The 18,398-nt window shown below is 41.5% G+C and overlaps 1 protein-coding gene across 2 annotated transcripts in view; it reads left to right on the top strand.

Annotated features, from left to right (window-relative positions):
* LOC137635244 (uncharacterized) overlaps positions 1-17,754 on the top strand; it is a 49,237-nt gene extending 31,483 nt beyond the window's left edge. For both annotated transcript variants that reach the window (XM_068367697.1, XM_068367696.1), the window contains exons 4-7: positions 582-799; positions 1,052-1,139; positions 13,681-13,820; positions 16,940-17,754. In XM_068367697.1, coding sequence (XP_068223798.1) covers positions 582-799; positions 1,052-1,139; positions 13,681-13,820; positions 16,940-17,473 — 980 coding nt within the window. In that variant the 3' untranslated portion in view covers positions 17,474-17,754. The remainder of the gene's footprint in view (positions 1-581; positions 800-1,051; positions 1,140-13,680; positions 13,821-16,939) is intronic.
* Positions 17,755-18,398: the final 644 nt, after the last annotated feature.

The following is an 18,398-nucleotide window of genomic DNA, read 5'->3' as shown; positions in this document are numbered from 1 at the left end:
AAAAATATGAAAAAAATAATTTTTATAGCATTTTTTTGCAAAGACGTACCGGTACGTCCATGGGGGTAAAGGGATGGCTTTTGTGAAACGTACCAGTACGTCCTTTGGGGGTAAAAGGGTTAATATACACTAGATATATTTGAACAGGCCCTTTTAGCTCGGAAAAGTTTCCTGATCGCTGATTGATTGGACAGGATGGTTCTAACCAATCAGCTAGTAGGAAACTTTTCAGAGCTAAAAGGGCACCGCTGAGTCGGTGCAAATGCACGTATTAAAAAATTGAGTATAGTTGCAGAAGTGTACTTTCAAGAAGATAAAGTTCTCAGACTAAAGCACACTCCCACAGGTTTTAGAACAATAGTTATAATGTATTATCCAGTCGCACATTAAAATCTATTTCAGAGTAAATTATACATATATATTTCTGCCATTTATTATCTAATTGATATAAAAAAAAAATGTGTAGAGCTCTTGTAAACTTTGATTGAGATGGCATTAATATTACACTTACACCTTTATAAAGCCACAAATACACCCTATAGCTTTACTTAACCTATATTGTTTCCTTTCTTTTCTTACAGGAGAACCTGTTTGGAGAATTGATAAACCTAAAGAATTTCTTCTCAAGGAGAGAAATTTGTTTGTCATGATCTTGCAGAATTATCCTTTGTCACTTGAGATCACAATTAATCAGGAGGTTTTGAAACTAAGCTGTAGCAAAATCCAGAGCTGTTCATTTAATAAAACTTCACTCGACTCTTCTATGATGAAAATTATTAACAAAACTGACCATTTTGAGGTAAATATCAAGTAATTTCACATTGCTAGGTTAAGAATTATGTAAAATATATGTAAGTTGTTTAAGTAAAAGGTAGTCTTTAAAAATTGTTGGGTATTGTAGTCATATAGTTATTTATCCCAACTAATTTATTCATCAGTTTGGTTGCCACTGTTCTGATTAATATACCAACTTTGATTAATTGGATAAATTTCTTAGGAGGTTCCAAGGGATTAAAAATAAACTTTTTTCTAATAATGATTTCTAATTCAGGTATTGATAGTTGATGGCAAAAACGATTCTGTAAAATTTGAAGTAACATCAGGGACTGTCTACATAGCAGAGCCCAAAGAACAAGAAGGTAAGCAGGTTTCACAATACAGTACTGTGATATATAATATTCTTTATTAATTTTGGTACCCTCTGGGACTGAGTGAAGGTGTAAAGGACAGTGGAAGTTGCCCTGTTATCTTTATGAATGTTACCCCTGTGTCATATGTGCTTATTTCTGCTAAGCGCGATGTTTCGACATTTAAAAACAAAAATCCAAGGTCAGGAGTCTCAAACCACCAACCCAGGAAAGAGGTACTTAGATGGGTTCTACATCTGGCAACCCACACCAAAATTTATGTTCAGCACAGGTAAAAGATGTATTATAATGTTGCTCTTTTCATTTTTCTTTATTATTGGCTAAACTACAACCCTAGTTGGAAAAGCAGAGGGCTATATGCCCAAGGGCAAGTGCTCCAACGGGGAAAAATAGCCTAGTGAGGAAAGGAAGTAAATAAATTACAAGAGAAGCCATGAACAAATAAAATAAATATTTTAAGAACAGTAACAGCATTAAAATAGATCTTTCATATACAGTATAAACTATAAAAAGACTTTTGTCAGCCTGTTCAACATAATATATTCACTGAAAGTTTGAACTTTTGAAGTCCCACCAATTCAACTAGGTATTTTTGAATGATTACTTGTCTCTTGATAAATACAAACCCTTGCTTTTTAATAAGATTACTGTATGCTTTCAGCTTAAGTGGAACTTCGACTGCTAAGTTTGTTTCCAAAGGATTTGATTGAGCACTTGGTAGTGAATGGCCTATATAACGTTTCCAACTGTGTCTAAATTTACAAATGGGCCTCGTTTCGAAACTTCCCAAGCATGTGCATTCTTCTGAGTAGATGTGATGGAGATACACAAGGTTCTTTCAGGCAAGGACACTGTTCAAGCAAACACGCTCATTCGACAGAGTCCTGGTGTGGGGTTTTAGGCTATCCCTACATCATTGATTGGTGGATAGGTTTAGTTTCTCACCATCACTCGTCCTGTTCGCCTTACAGTAGGATAAAGAAACTTGCGGGATTCTCCTAGTCATAGACTGTCAGTGAAATTGGAAGACATTTTCCATCATCTATGTGAATCCTAGACACTTATGCCTTTCCATCCCTCTTTCCCTGTCTCTCAGATTACTCTACAGTTGGTAGAAGACATCTCTAATCAGAAAGACCTTGATTAATCCCTAGTATCCACAGGTCATTTGGTATCGAAATGAGCTGTTTCTCTCTCCATTTATCAAGAAATCTCCCCAATTTCCTTGGTAATAATACTGCCCGGTCCCTTGGATTAAGACATGGCCTCTTCAATAGAATCTACTAGACTCCTGAGGAACAAGGATAGATACAGTCTTTACCTCCTAAGAGCTAAAGCCTCTTGGAGCATTTCCACAGGTCATCAGATCTCTTGTCTTGACCCACTGAAACTGGTTAGCCCCGGCAAAGCGAGGTTAATAGCGGCATATATTTTCCTGTAGGTAGAAGATTTCCATTGCCTTGGTTCAGCATTTTTGGCAAGGACCTAGAATCCAGGCAGCCATGACTTTAATCCTTCTTTCACTCCTCCCTACAAAGGCGACTATCATGGCAAGAATGACTTCCCTTCCTGGTCTTGGGGAAGACACCTCAACACTTGCTTAAGTACGGAAGGAATGACAGATCCTGAAATGTTTCATTCTGGCTTTATGAGAACAATGGAAGGAACCATCCGTAAGCAATCACACACAATATAGAATATTGGATCTACCTTCGCCTTCTGGAAGAAACTGTCAGTGGCTCAAGTGCTAAAGCCTGTAGTCTGGAAGCACCAGGCTAACTTTACAGCCCAGTATCCATGGGAGTACTCACAAGTCTTTAGATATATTTTCACTGTGAATTCTGGTAGCTACTCGGCAGGTTGTGAAGCTTACCGAGCTCCATAAGGAACACGAAGTATTTCATCTAAGGTAACAGTAGTGACGTTAGTCTAGGATTAAAGGCCCTTTTCCTCTTTTTCCTTGCCACCTCTGTGAGTGCAGCGGTTGTTCTGTTATTTGTTGGATCGAATGTTGATGCAAGGAAGCTGTTATACCAAACAGCTGTTTGGAAGGTGGATACAATGTACGATACATTACACCCAATTGGCCATACATTGTGACATCACATCCTTTCGAGGATATGTTTTTCCTCGGTCCGTCTGTCAGCAGATAGATATCTACTTGTAACCCATGAGAATCTGTTCGCAAGTGTTGGAAGTTGGTAGGTACCAAAACACTGCACCTCTATCAGGTTATAGTGTATTGACATCGCAAGATTTTAAACCAGACGGTATAGTTATGTGGGCTTCCACCTTTCAGTAATGTTGCCTATTAAAGGACAAGGGTATGTATTCATGTAAGAACAGATCACAAGTTTTGAAAATTATTATTTTTCATAACTATACAAACCCCCCGAGTCCTTTAATATTCACTTTCTGCTTCAACTACCCTGAAAGCCTTGAGTGAAGGTCGAAGTGGCTACTTGGTGTACTATTTTCGTGGGAGCTGGGCTTCCCCGCTACCAACTACCGACACCTGAGAGCATACTCCTTTTAACGGACTCAGATATGTATTGGGAAAGAAAACAAATTACTTTTAGAATTTGATATTTAAAGTATTTTATCTGTTCTTTTAAGTCACTTGGGTACCTGGTTGATTCAGGTATGGTTTTGCCCTTATCTGGTACAATTTTATGGTATATATTCTACGTTATATATATTTGGCCTACGGTTGCTATCTCACTGCTTTATCAGCCAGGTAGTTGTCGTGAATCTCTTGTCAGAAATTATATGTTCACCATTATCAGAATTTTGGAAAGGTTTTTCTCTATCCCTTTGGTAACAATTAGTTCCGTGATGGGTGTTCTTCAGATTTTTACAATACACTACTTTACTAGTGTGTTACTGTTTAACTAAATTAGATTACCTGATACTTCGCATTGTAAATGATGTGATTTTCCTTCCCTGACCTCCTGTTTCCTGTTCTACCAAGGAAAATTTAATATTGTAGGCCTACAATGATATAAAATTTTGCTAAGGCCATATAAAGATTCATATGAATTTCGCTGTGCAAGTGTATATTATTATGCTTGTCATGATAGATATTTTCTGAGACAACTCAAGGGAGAAAGTAATTATCAGGTATATTTAAATGTAGGTTGGTCAAGGTCAACCCCCTGTTTTTCATGGGAGGGGGTGATTTGCACCATTTCTTAATGTAATTATACATACATACATACATACATATACCAAGGCACTTCCCCCAATTTTGGGGGGTAGCCGACATCAACAAATGAAACAAAAACAAAAAAGGGGACCTCTAATCTCTACGTTCCTCCCAGCCTAACAAGGGACTCAACTGAGTTCAGCTGGTACTGCTAGGGTGCCACAGCCCACCCTCCCCCATTATCCACCATTATGCTGAATCCCCTACTGCTGCTACTTCCGCGGTCATCTAAGGCACCGGAGGAAGCAGCAGGAGGAATAAAAGGTTTAGAGGTAATTTTTGCCTTGTTACTTTAGCTTAAGGTGTGATTACACAAGTTATTTTCCTGTTCTAGCATATGGCCAGCTTAATTATTCAAGTTTTGCTCTCTCTAAGAGCCCCATTCTCAAATTACTGCACTTCAGTTCTTTTTAATCCAAAACCCTCGCTAGTCTGCAATCAGGTCTACTCATTTCGACCACTATATTTTAAGGCAGAAGACCAAGCTGGTTGCTTGGATCTTAATAACCTTCTGCTTGCTAAAGTAAGCACTTGTACACTTGCCCCATATATTAATGGTGTGGCATATCTTTTAAGTTTTCAATATTTAACTTAGCCGGTGATTATAATAGCTGCAACTCTGTTGCTCGACAGAAAACTCTAAGGTAAAACTCGCCAGCGATCGCTACACAGGTTGCGGGTGTGCCCAACAGCGCCACCTGTCGTCCAGATACCCAGTACTCAATGTAAACAAAGACTCAATTTTCTCTCTGTCGTGCTAACGACAAGACGTACTTACTCGCTGTTGCTAAACTGGAGTTTTTTCACAACTAATTGGTGAAGTACATTATTCTAGTTTTGAGCTTTCGCTGTGCAAGGTTTCTCTTCATAAATCCTTGAACTCTTTTTGATAACGGATTCTTTGTTGATGACTTTTTGATAGTTTTTTGAATTCCCCTTTGACCAATTCAAAATGGCTGACCCTTCACAAGTCCCAAAATTTAGGAAGTGCAATGCTAGGGACTGTTCAAGGCGTCTTCCGAAGGCTTCTATCGACCCTCACACTGTTTGTTCCAATTGTCGGGATAAAACCTGTCAATTGGAAGATCGGTGTGAGGAGTGCGTTGGGCTTTCGGAATTCGATTTTATCGAATTCCAAAAGTATACACGTAGGCTAGAGAGAGATAGAGTTAGGAGAAGTTCCTCTCGTTCTATCGATATTTCCTCTCCTCATGCCCCACAACCTATTCCTTCCCCTGTAGTGGTTGCTCCTAATCCCCCTCCTGGCACTCAGGAACCTTCGATGGCTGATATGATGCGTGCCATCCAAGCTCTGGGTGAGAGTGTTGAGTCCCTTGCTAGTGACCGTAATCAACTTATGGCGGATGTGAAGGAGCTGAAGTGCAAAAGTGCAGTGGGAAGTGTTAAAGTGAGTGATAGTGTTGTGGATAGTGTTGCGCTTGAGGGTTCGTCTGTTTGTGCCTGTCGTCCTCCTAGTCCGGGACCTCTTGCAAGCTCCCAAGTCCAGGGGAGAAGCAATGTCGTACGACAAATGGGTTCGAGAGGCTTTAATCAGCGAACAGACGTTCCCTCCGTGGTATCGGGCGTATCTACCCAAGATCGCCCCTGTCTAACTAAGACGAGAGAGCCCATATATACCTCGTCTTCGGAAGGTGTTTCTCGCAAGAAACCCTGGACCAAGGTCTCACGACCGTTAAAGCGCAAATCGGTCCCTTCCGCACAAATCTAACGGCCCAGTTGTAGCCACTGGGTCAGTTCGGACTCGCTGCAGTCAACCGATGACTGCTCTCCTCCTAAGAGAGGCAAAGCGGTACCGCTTCAGACAGTTACACCGTCTGTCGCCGCACCTGCTCCTGTAGACCCTAAGTGGTCTCTACTGCAAGACATGCAGTCTCAGCTAACGTCTCTTATGCAGGACTTTCGTGCGGAGAAGGTTGCTGCCGCACCAGCTAATGCAGCTCCTTGCCTACAACCGCCCACACGATCGGTTGTGCGTCCGGTGGACGCTGAGGTAACCTTCTCACGCACACCAGTTGAGAGAGTTCCGCCACCCATGCGTTCCAGTGTGATCTGCCAGCCGCATGTTGACGTTCAGCGACGCACGGAGGTATCCGTTGACGTTCGTGAGGTTCAACAACCGTCAGAGTTGTTTTGTTTTGACGCGGTGCGTCAACCTCCGCAACCCAGTGTGGTTGCCACTGCTCACCCACATCAGTCCAGACAGTCTGGAGTAGACGCTGTGCGTCCCCGCGCTGCTATGGTTGTTGCCAGCTCACAGACTGGGCAACAGTTCCATGACGTCGCGTCCGGCTCAGTCACGCATGCACCCGTGCGACCGGACTCAGCTTACCAGCCGTTACCCCCTCCGTTGCCGTTCCCTCATCAGTTATCGGATGAGGGACTTTCTGATGATGATGTTGCTGCACACGTAGATGAACCGCATTCAGAACTGGACGAGCCTAAGTCTACGCAACCCTCTTTGGACTTTAGGAAAGTTTTGGCCCTGTTCAAAGAGATGTTTCCGGACCAGTTTGTTTCTGTGGCTCCGCGTTCTCCTCCGTCAGAGTTTGTGTTAGGCATGCCGTCATCCACTCCTGCCTTTACTAGACTCGTCCTCGCACGCTCTTCCAAGAGAGCTTTGCGTGTGATAGGAGAATGGCTGCAGTCCAAGAAGAGTTTAGGGAAGACAGCTTTTACGTTTCCCCCTGCTAGACTCTCTTCTAGATCGAGCGTCTGGTATGCCACGGGAGAAGTTCTCGGCTTGGGAGTTCCTGCCTCTGCCCAGGGCGACTTCTCAAGCCTAGTAGACTCTCCCCGCCGCCTTGCCATGAGACGCTCAAAGATATGTTGGTCATCTTCGGACCTGGACCACCTGCTGAAAGGTATCTTTAGAGCCTTCGAAGTTTTTAACTTCTTAGACTGGTGTCCAGGAGCTCTAAGCAGAAAGATCTCTCCAACAGAGAAGGAGACTTCCTTGCTCATTATGTCCTGCATGGACAAGGCCGTACGTGATGGGTCTAATGAGCTTGCTGCATCATTTGTGTCCGGAGTCCTTAAGAAGTGTGAAAACCTATGCTCATTCCTTTCAGCTGGAGTTACACCATGCCAGAGATCCGAACTTCTGTTTGCTCCGCTTTCCAAGTGCCTTTTTCCAGAAGACCTGATTAAGGAAATTGCCGCTTCTTTGATACAGAAGGATACTCACGATCTTGTTGCGTCCTCAGCTCGCAAAGCCACCCCTTTGCCTACCTTGTCAGCTAGACCAAGGATGGACACTCCAGCGTCCCGTTTTATTCCGCCCTTTCGTGGCAGAGCCTCCAGCAGAGGAGGTGCTCGTGCCGAAGGGAAACGAGGAAAGAAGAAAGGAACCAAGTCCTTTAAGGGCAGAGTCTGACTGCCAGCTTCTTCAGACAGCAGTGGGAGCCAGACTCAAGAACTTCTGGCAGACCTGGGAAAAGAGAGGCGCAGATGCACAATCTGTGAAGTTGCTCAGAGAGGGGTACAAGATCCCGTTTGTACGAAAACCCCCTCTAGCAACGTCTCCCATCGATCTCTCTCCCAGGTACAGAGAGGAAGACAAGAGACGAGCATTGAAACAGGAAGTGTCTCTCTTACTAGAGAAGGGAGCGGTAGTCAAAGTCTTGGACCATCAAACCCCGGGATTCTACAACCGCCTCTTCTTGGTGTCAAAGAAGACAGGAGGGTGGAGGCCGGTGCTAGACGTCAGTGCGCTGAATGTCTTTGTCACAAAGCAGACGTTCTCCATGGAGACCACAAAGTCGGTTCTAGCAGCGGTCAGAAGGGAAGACTGGATGGTCTCTTTAGACCTAAGGGACGCCTACTTCCACGTCCCCATCCACCCGGACTCCCAACCTTTTCTGAGATTCGTTTTCGAAAAGGTTGTCTACCAGTTTCAAGCCCTGTGCTTTGGCCTAAGCACAGCTCCTCTTGTGTTTACGAGGCTGATGAGGAATGTAGCCAAATTCCTTCATTTAGCGGACATCCGAGCCTCCCTCTATTTGGACGACTGGCTTCTCAGAGCTTCTTCCAGTCGTCGCTGTCTGAAGGATCTAAAGTGGACTCTAGATCTGACCAAGGAATTGGGTCTCCTTGTCAATATGGAAAAGTCACAAGTGGTCCCATCCCAAACTATTGTGTATTTAGGGATGGAGATTCACAGTCTAGCTTTTCGGGCTTTTCCGTCGGCCCCCAGAACAAGCCAAGCCCAGTTATGCATCCAGAACATGCTGAAGAAGGAACGATGTTCAGTCAGGAAGTGGATGAGTCTGATAGGGACGCTATCATCCCTGGAACAGTTTGTGTCATTAGGAAGACTACACCTCCGTCCTCTTCAATATCACCTAGCATTTCACTGGAAAAAGGACAAGACGCTAGAAGCGGTCTCGATCCCCATTTCCGAGAAGATGAAGTCTTGCCTGACGTGGTGGAAGGACAGTATCAGCCTCAGAGAGGGTCTGCCCCTGGCTGTTCAGACTCCCAACCACGTTCTCTTCTCGGACGCATCGGACGTAGGCTGGGGCGCGACATTAGACGGTCGGGAATGCTCGGGAATATGGAACTCGAGTCAAAGGACAATGCATATCAACTGCAAGGAGCTACTGGCAGTACATCTGGCCTTGAAAAGCTTCAGGTCTCTCCTTCAAGGCAAAGTGGTGGAGGTGAACTCGGACAACACCACGGCTTTGGCGTACATCTCCACGCAAGGAGGGACCCACTCACTGACGTTGTACGAGATCGCAAGGGACCTGCTCACCTGGTCAAAAGGTCTAAACATATCGCTAGTAACGAGGTTCATCCAAGGCAACTTGAATGTCATGGCAGATTGTCTCAGTCGGAAGGGACAAGTAATTCCAACAGAATGGACCCTCCACAAGGATGTATGCAAGAGACTTTGGGCCACTTGGGGCCAGCCAACCATAGATCTCTTTGCAACCTCGATGACCAAGAGGCTCCCAATATATTGCTCACCAATCCCGGACCCAGCAGCAGTTCATATAGATGCCTTTCTCCTAGATTGGTCACATCTAGATCTATATGCATTCCCACCGTTCAAGATTGTCAACAAGGTACTGCAGAAGTTCGCCTCTCACGAAGGGACAAGGTTGACGCTAGTTGCTCCCCTCTGGCCCGCGAGAGAATGGTTCACCGAGGTACTTCGATGGCTAGTAGACGTTCCCAGAACTCTTCCTCTAAGGGTGGACCTTCTACGTCAGCCAAACGTAAAGAAGGTACACCAAAGCCTCCACGCTCTTCGTCTGACTGCCTTCAGACTATCGAAAGACTCTCGAGAGCTAGAGGCTTTTCAAAGGAGGCAGCCAGGGCGATTGCTAGAGCAAGGAGAACATCCACCCTTAGAGTCTACCAATCGAAGTGGGAAGTCTTCCGAAACTGGTGCAAGTCAGTATCTGTATCCTCGACCAGTACCTCTGTAACTCAAATAGCTGACTTCCTCTTATACCTGAGGAAAGAACGATCACTTTCAGCTCCCACTATCAAGGGTTACAGAAGCATGTTGGCATCAGTCTTCCGTCACAGAGGCTTAGATCTTTCCAACAATAAAGATCTACAGGACCTCCTTAAGTCTTTTGAGACCACGAAGGAGCGTCGTTTGGTTACACCTGGTTGGAATTTAGACATGGTACTAAGATTCCTCATGTCAGACAGGTTCGAGCCGCTACAATCAGCCTCCCTGAAAGATCTCACCTTAAAGACTCTTTTCCTGGTATGCTTAGCCACAGCTAAAAGAGTCAGTGAGATTCATGCCTTCAGCAAGAACATCGGATTTTCATCAGAAAAGGCTACATGTTCACTACAACTTGGTTTTCTAGCCAAAAACGAGCTGCCTTCTCGACCTTGGCCGAAATCGTTCGATATTCCAAGCTTATCGAATATGGTTGGCAATGAACTAGAAAGAGTCTTATGCCCTGTGAGAGCTCTTAAGTTCTATTTAAAACGAACTAAACCTTTACGAGGCCTGTCTGAAGCTTTATGGTGTTCAGTTAAGAAACCATCTTTGCCTATGTCAAAGAATGCTTTATCCTATTTTATCAGACTGTTAATACGAGAGGCTCATTCCCATCTGAGTGAGGAAGACCAAGCCTTGCTGAAGGTAAGGACACATGAAGTTAGAGCTGTCGCAACTTCCGTGGCCTTTAAACAAAATAGATCTCTGCGAAGTATAATGGACGCAACCTATTGGAGAAGCAAGTCAGTGTTCGCGTCTTTCTATCTTAAGGATGTCCAGTCTCTTTACGAGGACTGCTACACACTGGGACCATTCGTAGCAGCGAGTGCAGTAGTGGGTGAGGGCTCAACCACTACATTTCCCTAATTCCATAACCTTTTAATCTTTCTCTTGAAATGTTTTTATTGTTGTTTTTTGGGTTGTCCGGAAGGCTAAGAAGCCTTTCGCATCCTGGTTGATTTGGCGGGTGGTCAAAGTCATTTCTTGAGAGCGCCTAGATTAGGGGTTTTGATGAGGTCCTGTTGTATGGGTTGCAACCCTTGATACTTCAGATCCTAGGGGTCGCTCAGCATCCTAAGAGGATCGCGAGGCTCCGTAAGGAAGACGCACTTAAAAAGGCAGAGTAATTGTTCAAGTCGACTTCCTTACCAGGTACCTATTTATTTTGTTTTTGTTATTTTGATAACTTCTAAAATGAAATAAAAACTCTTAGCTCATAATAATGTAAACATATATTGCTGGTCTCTACCCACCCCCCTGGGTGTGAATCAGCTATTATAATCACCGGCTAAGTTAAATATTGAAAAATGTTATTTTGATAATAAAATAAATTTTTGAATATACTTACCCGGTGATTATAAATTAAAGGACCCTCCCTTCCTCCCCAATAGAGACGCAGTGGAACGAGGAGAAAATTGAGTCTTTGTTTACATTGAGTACTGGGTATCTGGACGACAGATGGCGCTGTTGGGCACACCCGCAACCTGTGTAGCGATCGCTGGCGAGTTTTACCTTAGAGTTTTCTGTCGAGCAACAGAGTTGCAGCTATTATAATCACCGGGTAAGTATATTCAAAAATTTATTTTATTATCAAAATAACATATTTCAGTGCAACCTGATCAGTTGCATCATGTTTCAGATAGCAGAATGCATCGGTCTCGTATAGGCGTGGGAGTAGCACATTTTCCTTAATGGTGTGAATGTTGGCGTTAGTACCTCAACTGCCGAAGTGCTGCAAGTCCCTTGATAAGCGCAAAGGTTCTCGTTCCTAAAGGAAACAAAAGGGAAGGCCTGAACTTTAAGACAGGGAGATGAGGATAATACAGAAAAAGTGCCTGACTAGCGAGATACTGTTATCTCCTTTTGAATCAGTATGGAACCTTATTTCTGAAACGTATCCAAATAAGTTACGCAAGCTTAGATCCGAGTTTTCGTATTTGTCTATGCCGTCAGAAGCTGCCACCTCCGAAACGATTTATACCCGTTAGTTTTCTCAGATATTTATAGATGGAACTGATAAATTATCTTGCATAAAGAAAAACTGCTAATTAGGGTTCTGGTTTGGTGTTAATGCCTTCCATCCCTTAAAGGCCTTCTGAGATATACAGTAAAAAATAAATAAATTTTACAATTTTTGTTATTGATTTAGATCTAATTATGGTACTAACTTTGAACCCATCATTAATGTTGATAAATGGAAACCTTCAAATGCAGGGCATTTGAGCGGGTTTACTGAAGAAATGATGTTTGTGGATGATAAAGTATTCTTCAAATATTTTTATGCAGATTATATTTTATGGGTTTTTACAAGTCTTAATAGAAAAAGTGTGTGGGCTACCAGGTTCTGAATCCTCTTTTGGATTATCTGACTAGATAAAACTACTTCAGATGGGACTTCTGAGATTGTAGCTTCCTTTGATTATTATTATTACTTATTACTGGGAGGAGCGTAGAGAGGAAAGGACCCCTTTTTTCATTTGTTTGATGTCGGCTACCTCCCAAAATTGGGGGAAGTGCCTTGGTATATGGATGGATTACTAGCTAAGCTACAGCCCTAGTTGGAAAAGCAAGAAGATAAAAGCCCAAGGGCTCCAACAGGGAAAAATAGCCCAGTAAGGAGATAAGAAGGAAATAAACTATATGAGAAGTAATGAACAATTAAAATCAAGTATTTTAAGAACAGTAACAATATTAAAACATCTTTCATATATAAACTATACAGAGAGATTTATGTCAACATATAAACATTTTCTGCAAATTTTAACTTTTAGAAGTTCAACTAATTCAACTACTGGATTAAGGATATCATTCCACAACTTGGTCACAGCTGGAATATAACTTAGAATATTGTGTAGTATTGAGCCTCATGATGGAGAAGGCAAGATTTTTAGAATTAAAAGCATACCTAGTATTACGAACAGGATGGTACTGTCCTGGAACATATGAATGTAAAGGATGGGTAGAATTATGAAAAATCTTATGTAACATGCATGAAGAACTAATTAATTGACAGTGCCAGAGATTAATATCTAGATCAAGAATAAGAAATTTAATATACTGTAAGTTCCTATCCAACAAATTCAGATGAGAATCAGCAGCCTAAGACCAGACAGGAGAACAATACTCGAAACAAAGTAGAATGAAAGAATTAAAACACTTCTTGAGAATAGATTGATCTCCGAAAATCTTACAAGACTTTCTCAAGAAGAGAGAGACCTTGTGTGTTTTGTAATTAAGGGTAGGGAACAAGTGCGTTCTTCAATAGTTGGGATAGTGTTTGATGTCAATAGTTGGAACAGTGTTTGATGCAGAGAAATATTCCTTGATTTTTTTTTCACCCGTTTTGTGTCCAGTATTAGATATAAATAGATGTTAAGATTTTAGCTTTTTTAGCTGGTTTACTTTAAAATATATGGATTTCCTTGTTGATTTGAATTTCATGGTATTTTTAACCCTTTTACCCCCAAAGGACGTACTGGTACGTTTTACAAAACTCATCCTTTTACCCCCATGGACGTACCGGTACGTCCTTGCAAAAAACTGCTATCTAAATTTTTTTTGCATATTTTTGATAATTTTTTGAGAAACTTCAGGCATTTTCTAAGAGAATGAGACCAACCTGACCTCTCTATGACGAAAATTAAGGCTGTTAGAGCAATTTAAAAAAATTATACTGCAAAATGTGCTTGAAAAAAAATAACCCCTGGGGGTTAAGGGTTGGAAATTTCCAAATAGCTTGGGTGTAAAAGGGTTAAGGTATAGGAGTTTACCATTTTTTTCAATTGCTTTATCAATATGGTGTACCCTTACTCTAAAAAATTAATCTCTCCTCTCCTTTTCAGATAAGATATTTCCCCCCCATGAAGATGTCTCCAAGAATAATGGTGCCGTCAAATTACTACTTACGGGATTGGTATTTATTGCCATTTGCTTCTTGGTTAGCTTTGGTTTTAATGCCTACTATATGTACCTACAAAAGGAGGTAAAGTTATTTTCCATGACACGCACTAGTAAACTTTGACGCATTAAAATTTCAGTTGGGTGGAAATTATTATTGAGCTTTTTTTAGTAAAGTTTTAAGAAATATCTTAGTGATATACTGAAGCCATATAATGCCCCATTATAATGTAAGATTTACTTGTGAGCGAGCAAATATGCTTACATTTTATAGTTTTTTTTTTTTTTTTGATAATGCTCAATAGGTACTTGTAAGTGAACAAAAAAAAATTATCCTCTTATTTTTATGTATAGTACAATAACTACGGTATTAAAATATTTAAATCATTTTTTTCTTCAATAAAAAAAAGTTGCAACCAGTAACTTAATTGTTGAAATAGAATTATTCATTTATATACTTACCTGAAATTCATTGCTGTTCATTTATAATGAAAAGCTCTTGCCAAATAAAAAAAAAAGTTTTTAAACTTTAGAATATGTGGCCTAGAAAACAAGCTTGTTGCATATGAAAATGATACTTCTATCTCCATCAATTTCATCTCTGGAGGGTAGATCTATGGTTGCTGAATCCCTTAATAAATATTAACTAATATAATGTACTACCCTTTGTTTCCACTAGAAAGACATTGGTATAGAGCTCTATTAGTAAACAACGGAGATACTGCTCTAATCATCATTAGTTATTCCTACGCGGAATGTAGAAAATGTAAGATTGGTACTGCAGCGAATGTTATTCCCCTTCCAGGTCCTTCATGTCAGGAGCCCACTGAAGCTTCGGTCACGGATGACGGCGACCAAAATTTTGTTAATATTTCATCACCTAGTGTTGATGTACAATATCAACTTGAACCAGTTCTTAAAGCTGATCCTCGCTGACTACGACCCCTGTGCTCCTCGAGCCGGGTTATTTAGATGTTCCATCTGTCCCTAATTATTCTGTTACTGTATGTCTTCATCTCCCTCTCCCCTCAGAGTGGAGTTTTTATATATGTCAGATTATACAGATAAGATATCCCCCCCCTTGGAGGTGTCTCCAATTAGAGCCTTGGGAGTATCTCGGCGTTAACGTCGGAACCTCAGCGTAATGCCTGTCATTTCTAACCTTACCGAGGCAGTCTTATTGAAAGACCCTTATTACCAGTCTCCAGCTCGAAGTAGCGAGCAAGGTCTGCTTCGTACCCTAGGAATCCTTGGCTGAGATCTCATAAGATTTCCCAGGATGCGTCAGTAGACTTATCATCTTTTTATTGAGGGTAGTCGGACCGCTTCAGCTGTGCCCCCCCCCCCAAGACTTGGCAATGCTAAGCTGCTCTAAACAAGTTTCTTCCAATCCTAATGCTGTGAAGTCAAGTATAACAAATCCTGCTTTATCCAGAATTTCAGCTATCATTGATTCGGCTGGGCTGAACGTTTAGAATAACAAGTCTGAATGCACCGCTGTGATGATGTCACTATATGTGCCGCCATCTTGACACGTGAGGCAACTCCTCCGCGTCTTGGGCAGGCCAACAGGTCTAAGCAAGTTGTCACCCCTGAACATCTTCGTAACTTAATGATGTCAAGTTTTAGGTTAGTGTACGCTCATCACACCCCAGAGAATGGGGTAGTTTCCTCATTACTTAAAGGTCCCCACAGAGTTTTATAAACTTTTGGCTAGGAAACAGTGTGATAAAGTCTTGACTTGCGCTAATAACGAGCCTGTGTCCTACGCCAATGTCAAACCTATTGATCGCCATTACAAACTAAACACTAGTGTCTGGCCTAATGTTTATGATGCTGAAACTGCGCATTCTATGGAATGCCATTTTATTTTGGGTAATTCTTTGCAGGTACAGAGTGTAGATAAGGAGCGAGGATCATTCCCTCCCCCGCTTCGCAAGAATCACTCCTCCATCTGACACAGTTGAAGGAACTATCGGCAAACAACATAAACATGGTCCCCTCAAGTAGGCATTCTAGGTGGCAGTGTCTTTAGAACTCTCTCTCGACTCTTAAGGCGAACGTTCTTACGACTTGAGTGACCTCCTGTTCCTTCTCTGCCTCCTATTCCTATCACAATATGAATGACACAAGGATATGGAAGGACGTCTGTAATAGTTAAAATGGAGCAACCGAATTATGGCATTATAACTCTTAATGACTCTCCGGAGGATCTCAATGCTGATTTAACCCCCCCCTGAGGCCCAATGTCAAGCTCGGAAGTCTCACACATTCAGATTATGAGCCTCATCTGTTGTTTGGATGGATTGGATGAGCCTCCTCTTGCTCAGACCACTGAAAGGCTGTGCACTATTGATACTGTTTTACCAAAGTCTCAAAGCCACAGACAGGTTTGATGCGGCGCTTTTTAACCAGACTTTAGATATACTAGACTTTCGGAATACTCGAGTCTCTGGGTCAGAAAACTAGCTCAAAGCCAGTATATCCTCGAAACTTCCACCCTTACCTGTCACACCAGGGAAGTTTTTACATACACCCTGGCAGCTTTCAGTCATCTCTTCATTGACGCCGATGCAGCTAATCTTGTACCAGCAGAGAGACTGTTTAATCTCCCCTCCATTGTTGTCAGGTTGTGCTGCTTAGTATATAAATTGACCCGACGTGTGGATGTCATTGGCCTCTTAGAAAGTGGCTTTTCTGCCCCTCTTAAGAGGTTTACAGCCTCTAGGGGCTCCTTTGTTTAGAAATATAGTTCAGTAAATTCTAATCTAGGGTAGCATTCATTGTATATTGACTAAATACTGTATATGTGATACAGATACAAATGCTTGTTGGGAAAAAAAATAGCTTTAGAGATATTGGTAAAAATGTGTGTTCTGTTTTCATATAGAATTCCCCTCTTATTTTAATCACTGCCTTACATGATAGTTCCTTAACTGTAAATTTTGTTTAATTACTAGTAGAAGCCCCATAGGGCAGATATGTAATGTACTGTACCTCTATAATTCAGTGAAAAGTAGGATTATTTTTCAAAACTAAAATTTCTCCTTTTTCTTGTTCAAAGGATTTATTTATACACTAAATTTAATTATCCTGTATTCATTCTAATTATAAAAATTCCTCTAAATATTCCATTTAAATATCGACTTTCAATAAAATGTACAATGTTAACTAACTTCAATAATGCCAATTATATCTCTTCAGATATGTTGCCTATGCAGAAGTGAACAAATTGAAGACAACCTTTATGCTAATTCTGGTGTGGAGGTGAAGCAAAAGCTACCCATACAGACTGAAGGGAACGCGAGATATGTGCAACCAAATCTTCATGACTTACCCGTGGAACAATATACGCCTTCCAGGACGACCCAGAATGTTAATAACTCGGTTCAAGAGGACAGCGGAGCTTACGAAACCCTTAACACAGGAAGCCCAACTGTATGTTATTCATCATGTGCAGAAGAAGGTGATTATATTAATCCAGGAAGCTCGGCTGTAGGTTATTCATCATGTGCAGAAGAAGGTGATTATATTAATCCTAATCAAGTTAAGCCTCATGAGGTGGAAATTATGATAAGAGAAAAATTGATTAAAGGGCGAGTTATTCCAACCGAAGCATTGCAAGAAGTGAAGCCTGTACAATCGGGAGAGTACATTTCCCTAACTCAACTGCAACAAAATACTACCGATACCATTAATGAAGAGCCAGACTACATGAATGTCCCTAAACGCATGTAGCACTTTTTTTTTTTTTTTTTTTTGTTATTTGTATAATTTAAATAAGGTTTTAAACATATATCTTTATTCACATAACTATGAAGTACAGTAATTGGGGGCGTAAACCGTCAAGTAAGAACGACAATCATTTGCAAAAACACCGAGCACAAAAAAAATTACGACTTTGCGGGCAAGTCCAAAACAGAAGGATGACCTGGAGAGCGCAAGTAGTAGGTGTCGGTGGGGTAGTCCAACTGTATTCTCTAGGGCCTGTCACGGCCCTCCCCTTTGATGAATGGATTATCTAAATGGAAGGCAGCCTGTGAATATTGGTTTTCACACGCCCTTGTTAAATACATGACACCCACAAGGTGATTGCGTGAGGGTTGTAACCTCTGCATTCCATGCTTTTATCTTTCTCTAGTATATTTGGAAGATTTATATTAAAAAAGTGTAAAGAAGGACCCTTTTTCACCGGCCGTCACAGGTCTCTCCCCAGAAATAGATTTTTCCTTCGTCAAAATCCCTTTAGAGTTGAGATACTAAACCTTGAATTGATTAAAATGAGTAATTCTACTAATATTTTCATGTAGTGAATGATAAATTGATGTTTTACCATAATTAAGGACTTAATTATTTCAATGAATCTTCTTGAAGTTTATTTGCTAATCTCGTTTTAAAAGGAGCACATTCAACCACCTACTCTAAACGAAAAAATATCTGTAACTTCCCTCATAGATATATTTCTCCCACTTTCCTAGACATTTCCCTAACCATATGGGCAGCTGTTAGATCTAGATGGGGATTTTGCTAAATGTTTGGTTCCATTTGTCTTAGCGGGTTATTCTCCTCCAGTTGGCTAACACTTTGTTCATTGTTACCCTATTTCCTTTTTTACCTGGGCTGTTTTCCTTGGAGCCCTTTGGCCTTATAGCGTTCTGCTTTT

The sequence above is a fragment of the Palaemon carinicauda genome, unplaced genomic scaffold (genome assembly GCF_036898095.1).
Source record: "Palaemon carinicauda isolate YSFRI2023 unplaced genomic scaffold, ASM3689809v2 scaffold106, whole genome shotgun sequence".
Classification (NCBI taxonomy): domain Eukaryota; kingdom Metazoa; phylum Arthropoda; class Malacostraca; order Decapoda; family Palaemonidae; genus Palaemon; species Palaemon carinicauda.
Note: the sequence above shows the minus strand (reverse complement) of the source record. Positions and strands in the feature narration are given on the sequence as shown.